General features: G+C 38.1%; 1 protein-coding gene across 1 annotated transcript; it reads right to left on the bottom strand.

The window, feature by feature from the left end:
* Positions 1 to 3,561: 3,561 nt before the first annotated feature.
* On the bottom strand, positions 3,562 to 5,353 carry LOC130865835 (G2/mitotic-specific cyclin-B1-like). Its single transcript, XM_057756896.1, has 2 exons — positions 5,161 to 5,353; positions 3,562 to 4,406 (listed from the first exon to the last, which is right to left on the bottom strand). Exons 1-2 carry the CDS (start codon positions 5,351 to 5,353, stop codon positions 3,562 to 3,564), a joined length of 1,038 nt encoding a protein of 345 aa, XP_057612879.1.
* Between the last annotated feature and the right edge of the window lie 1,491 nt (positions 5,354 to 6,844).

Genomic DNA, 6,844 nt, shown 5'->3' with positions numbered 1-6,844 from the left:
ACCAAAGCCCAACTAACAAAATGCTTGAGAAAGAAAAGATGGAACCAATGCATGATATAACCCATGTTAAAGATGAAACCAATGCACAAGATAATCCATGATAAAGATTGAACCAATGCATGAGATAACCCATGATAAAGATAGAATTGATGTATGAGATAACCCATAATAAAGATGGAACCAATGCATGAAATAACCCATGTTAAAGAAGGAACCAACAAATGAGATAACTCATGTGAAGTCCCTAAGATAAAAACACTGACGAGCCCCACTATGCCTTCAAGCCATTTCCAATTTTGCTTCAACAACTTTCCTTTCACATTTATGCTGTATTTAATCTCTTCGTTGGGGCACAGGCATATACTTTAGTTCTCTGGTTTGCAATATTCATGATTTCACTCCCATTTACACTTTTTACCCCATTTCCACTGTCTTCTGGGAAATGTGCTTTACCTCTGATACTTCCAGCTATTCTGGTCTCCATCTATACATCAAAACATATATTTGATCAGAACATTCTGGTTTGTAGAACCCTTTCACTGGGTGGCCCCACTCCCTCCTGAATTCTACATGCAGGAAAATGCTTTAAACTTATTTTACTTTTCACTTGTTTCAAGAATATTTGCTTAGGTCACAGTTGTATTTTTCTCCTTTTGTTTGGTTTTGTTGTGTTAGACCGTCTCACTGGGAGGTAAGTACTTAAGATGGCCTCATACTTGTGAGCTTCTTCTTCCTGCTCTAGAGAACTGGAACAACAGACTGGTGCAGTCTAGGTTCCCATTGCTATTCTTTTTCTTTACCTTACACTTGTTTTGATTGTTTGCTAAAGCACAATGAAGAAGTCAGGATGAAACCACACATAGGTAATATGGTTGGAGCTCCTCAGGTGGTGCTTCCAGTTGTAAATTCTTCTGTCACAAACTAAGATATTTAACAGCTACGTGTCATTAGGCATCTCCCAGGTTCAGACATTAGAAGTCAAGTTGGTGCTAACCTCTTTCTTGTAGACCCTTTTGGTTTTAGTCTCTTCTCAATTCATTGTATTTTAGGACCTCTTCTTTTTATTAGGGAACACCAACTGTTTTTTTAAACTTCAGTGTCTTTGTCTTAACTGACTCTGATCCCTGAACATGACTGTCCCACACACCATTCAGGTTCCAGTATCAATGCTCCAATATCATGTATTCACCAATCCCACTTCCTTGTATTCTCTGCTTCACTATTTTGATTTAATTTGGTTACTACTTATTGCTTATTAATTTACAAGAAAATAGGGATGTAATCCTGGGACATACAGCAGTACCTCAGCAAAATCTTTATTTCCTGACACATGACTACATAACTTCATGCTTAAGTAAGTTCAGTACATTCTTTTCTCATTGTAAAAGTGATCACTGTTTCTTGTGTTGAACACAAAAAGTTGGCTGGAGTTTATAGACCATGACATAGGCACAATTTTTATCCTTAATATTTAGACTCGTGTTTGAGTGATCAAACGTGGCATTGGGGATTCATGGAAAAAGCAATTTTTTCTTTTATATTTTCTGTTTCACTTAAGAGAGATAGAAACAATCAATCCTATATAAAAATATATTCTCTGTCTGGAGCATGAATGAGAATGTAATCTATTTACATATGGAGTGACTCAGCTTCAGAGCGTCTAAAAATTGTCCCTAAGTTAATAACCTGTATATCCAAAAAAAACCAAAAAAACAAAAAAAACAAAACGTGTTGGGAGCTAACTGGCCTGATGTCAGGCTATCATGATTGGGAGCCCTGATTTCTGCTTCCAAGGAAGAATGTGAAATCTTTTTCAGTTTTAGAAGGAGAAAACTTCGATTCTATTGGGTCCACAGGTTTCTTCTGAAACAACTGGGGCAAGATCACACTTTTAAAAATCATTACACTTGAGTTGAGGATTGATAGTGACCCTCTTATAAATGAACCAATTTGTATTAATTTAATTTTTAGGGATGTCTGACTTCGCAATTTTTCTGACTTCTACCATCTTCAGATTTCTCAATCAAGATGGAAGATTTCTTATTTCTTTTCAATTATCCTGTTGAAGCATTGCCACTGGGACGTTTTTATATTTCTTCCTGAGATTGTGTCTATGTAGAGTCTTATGTAGGCATTTACTTCTGATAGCCATGAACATAAACATGTGTGTGTGAATTAATATCCAGAACTTTGAATATAAAATGAATGTATAAGCATTTCTTCAAGTTCTAATGGAAGAAGTAACTTTTGCAGGAAGTACCACATATTGCCCTTAATTTGTCCATTAATCTCAGCTCTTGCTCTTCTAGTTGGTGGTATGAACCTGGGAGAGCAGGGCCTAAAAACGAGGTGGACATCTAATGCAATAGCCAACTTTCTACAGAATACTAAACAATTTATACTCTGAGGGTTAAGAAGAATCACATGAATAAGGAGTTTAATCACAAGAACAAGCAACCCATAGCAAAATATATTTTTCCATAGAGGCATATAAAAGAATTTTTTTGAAGGCAAAGATGTTTATTAGCAACATGCAGTTTCTATACAGCAAAAAAAAAAAAAAAAAAAACATTTAAGTCAAAAGGGCAAATGGGAAAATTGGGAAAGCTTTCCATTAATAAAATTTTATTCAACTTTATTACTGGATGTATAAATTAAAACAGCAAATGAGACAGAACTTTTGCCAGAGTCACAAGACAGAAGAAAGATAGAGGAAGTGGCACCTTGGTCTCATCCAGCTGTGTCAGAATTTGAAGCATACTCCCCTAGGAAAGCTGCTACGTATAAGGTGAAGCAAAGCACAAAACAGCATTTTAGCAGTACTGTGTATAACAGAGGCATGAGAGAATGCAGTCCGAATGTCTTTGAAGGGAAGACTGAATACATTACATACAGTATGAAATGCATACTATGAATGCAATATAGGCAGTGAATGGCACATTGTTGGAAAAAAAATGAACCCATATTAAAAATATCTCAACAACATATGCATGATTACATTTATACAGGACATTGAGACTGAGGGGAAAGTTCTTTTAAAAGATACCTTTAGTTTTAAACATCCTATTTTCCAAGTCAATTAAGAACAAATAAATAATTAGACACAAAAACCTGGGTTTCAGCTATCAAAGTCCATAGCTCAAGAGATGGTGAAGGGCAGCAACCACCTGAAGAAAATGGAACTAAGGACAACCTGGTAGATATACGGTTGAAACCAGAGCTAGGCAGAGGACTTTGCAGGACAACTTAAGACATGATCAGGACACATAAAAGGTATATAAACATAGGCCACAATTATATACATTACTTGGATCCCCTGTTAAAGTAAAACCAGTTTAAAAAATATTCCTAAATGAAAAACAGAAAAAAGATACGAAAAAAAAAAATTCCTAAATGTTTCAGACAACTTTTGTTATCCTAGAGTCAGAAGCAAACCATTCAAATGAGGTGAGCTATGAAAGTAAAATGACCTTTATTGAAGAACACGCAAACAATGTATACTATGTACAGGCGGCACATGGTGCCAATCGCATTTGCTGCTGTAGTGGTGGTCTACTTGAGTTATGCATTTATCACAGCATTGGACAAATTTTGAACCAGTGTACAATTCAGCTGTGCCAGAGTGCTGATCTTGGCATGCTTGGCTGTTGCATACTTATTCTTGACAGTCATGTGCTTTGTAAGGCCGCTGTTTGCTGTGACTATGTTCTTAGCCAGGTGCTGCATAACAGGCAAAAGGGATTCTTCAGTGTAGGACAGGTAGTGCTGCAGAGTCGGTGTCCATTCACCATTGTCAAGGATCTTCAGTGCTAAGCAAAAAGCTCCAGCTGCAATTTGAGAAGGAGGGAAGTGCACCATGTTGTAGTCCATCATCGTGAGCCCCATGAGGTATTTGGCCAAAGTATGCTGTTCAACATCAACCTCTCCAATTTTAGATGCTCTATGGAGGAAGTGGAGAGGCAGAGGGTGACCCAAACTGAAGTTTAGAACTCTCAGAATCTTCATTTCCATCTGTCTGATTTGGTTCTTGGTGTAGGTATTGTTAGTCACAAAAGCAAAGTCACCTATTTCTGAAGGGTACATTACTTCATATTTACTTGCAATAAACATAGCAGTCACACCAATCAGCTGCAGCATCTTCTTGGGCACACAATTATCCTGCATGAACCGGTCAATAATGGAAATAGTCATGTACATGGTCTCCTGTAGCAGCCTAAATTGCATCTGAACCTGGATCAGCCAGTCAATTAGGATCGCTCTCATGTTTCCAGTGACTTCATGGCCCAGTAGGTATTTTGGTCTAACTGACTGTTCTTCCTCCAGTTGTCTGAGATAAGCATATATGTCTTTCACATATTCACTACAGAGGTTTGGGTCAGCTCCATCATCCAGTTGTAATAAATAATCTGAAGCAATTTTATACTACCCACCACACCTGACAGGGTCATAACAACATATTCCAAAGACAATTCTAAGTTTGTAATCAGATGCTTCTCACCCATATACCAGGTCCCAAATTGTCAGGCAGAGCTTATATTAATTGTAAGTGCCTTTGAGCTGGAGTTCTTCTTCTTTTCTCATTATTATTCTTAGGTTTGGTCTTTTCATGGTTTCCCAGATTTCCTGGACGTTTTGTATCAAAAAATTGTTGGATTTAATGTTTTCTTTGACCAATGAATCAATTTCTTCTATAGTATTTTCAACATCATTTTCTTCTGCTTCTTCTGGATTAGGATGATCAAGTCTTCCTGTTATATTACCACTGGATTCTGGTGTTACCATATTGCTTTTTAGGTTTTGAATGAATTATTGCATTGACACTCACCCATCTCTTCCTCCAGTTAGTGCCATCAGTGTCTTTGCCTCTTGATCCAATCCTTGCAGTTGCTATGTGGTCTTTGGGAACTATTCTTGTTATGCTCTGTACTGTGACTATCTGTGTCTCAGGGAGCCTCTGAGGTCTCTCTTGGTCTGCTCTCTTGGTTCACTCTCTTGGTCTGCTCTCTTGGTTTGCTATCTTGGTCCACTCTGTGAAGTCACAGACTGTGCTTCACAGGTCCTCTCTTGGTGTTTTCTGTGTAGTGGCAGCCTGTGTTTTAGAGTTCCTCTGGGTTCTTGGGGAATAGAAGGGTTTGGGGCAGAGTGGGACTTGTAGCTTACAGGGTCCAATTGATGGGATGGGGTTGTTGGAGTAGCCTCCCTGCAGGAAGCTTGCCTTCTGGCTTTCTAGGAAGTTGATGCAGGTGGGGGAGAGGCACATGGTTTTGACCTGGTATGGAGAAGCCAGATAGTGGGGTGTCCCACCGGGTGGGTGGTCATTCACCTCTTGGTCGTCTCTGTGAAGTGGCAGCATGTGTTTCCTCCTTTTTAAAATTTTTTATTAGCAGGATATCAGAGTGGTTTTAATTTGAGATGCCACAGATAAATCTAATTTGATACATGAATATCTGATAGGCAAGAAAATTATAATGTTAGAACAGAGAAAGCATTGTGTGTAGTACTCTGCCACCAAGAACAGAGATCTAAACTGCGTCTAGTACTAATTAGTTCCATTGTTATATTGATCAGAGAAATCTAGAGGAGCAGCTTGAAAATAGATCCATATTATTAAAAGTTCTGGTCTCCTATAGAACATAAGCCCCTATTTGGTTTTAATAGGACTGCAAATGTTATGATATCCCATACAAATTAAAAGTGATTTAAATCCCAAGGAAATATAAAGTACAATCTCTTTTCCAGATGAATGAGTGAGTCTATTATGGTCTCAAGGTCCCCATATAAACACAAAGACATTATGAAAGCATCTTCTCCCTTGATTTGTTCCCTTGTTTGCGGACCTGTCTTCTGATGATATGGTTGATTCCTCTGTATTCCCTTTAGCTGGTGGTTTACTATCTTTCTGGTGACTTCCTTTGTTTCCTAACCGTCCCTATTGTCCTTGATGGCCTGGGGTTGGAGGTACCCAAGAGGAATTCATAATGTTCCAATGGACCCATCAGCAATGCCAGATGCCTACCCCAGTATGATCTTCTACATCATGAAGCACAAACCACGAATGCTTCAGCCCCTTTAAGTCAACACAGTAAGTATTCTAACTGGTGCAACTTAAAGTCTCTTATTCGTTATTCTCTTTGTATCTTGAAATTCCTCATCAGTAATTTCTAGCTTGACTCTTTCAAACCATTCTGCTTCCTTTGTATGGTAGTGTCGTGGAGAGTCCTGACTGCGCTTCTCACCACAGGCAACAGTGTCCTCTTTTCTTTCTTCCCCTGTCTGAGCTGCATTTGGAGGCACTGGGCAGGCTTTCATTTGATGTTCTTCAGAACCACAAGTAAAACAGCAAGAGTCTGATCCTTTTGCCTTTACTTCTGTGTCTAGCCATTTTAGGGAAACAATGGACCAAAGCTTTGCTGACATTTGGTTATCCAGTTTCTTAATAAACAGAGGATTTTCCTTTATCAATAGCTGCCATACTTTACCTTGATAAAATTAATAAAATACGAGTGCTTCTTATCACTCCAAATTCCCCCTTTTGCTCCACATGACAACGAATTTGGTTCATTAACGATCCTCTTCTGACACAGTACTTTCTGATTGAGACAAAAGATTAAAAGAAACCTTTCCATTTAATTTCCCTATTCTTCGCCAATCTTTTTCTCTTAACTTGATATAGATTCCTATATTACTTGAATTGAAATATAGAAATTTCTTCATTGAAATACTATTCACAAATAAAAATTTTAACAAAAGTACATTTGACAGAGTTTGTTTATCAATATTCTGCTCCGTTGCGGCAGAACACTAATCTTCCTCTAAGCTCTGGGTTTGTGGTGTCACCCTCTCC

Source organism: Chionomys nivalis, chromosome 24 (genome assembly GCF_950005125.1).
Source record: "Chionomys nivalis chromosome 24, mChiNiv1.1, whole genome shotgun sequence".
Classification (NCBI taxonomy): domain Eukaryota; kingdom Metazoa; phylum Chordata; class Mammalia; order Rodentia; family Cricetidae; genus Chionomys; species Chionomys nivalis.
Note: the sequence above shows the minus strand (reverse complement) of the source record. Positions and strands in the feature narration are given on the sequence as shown.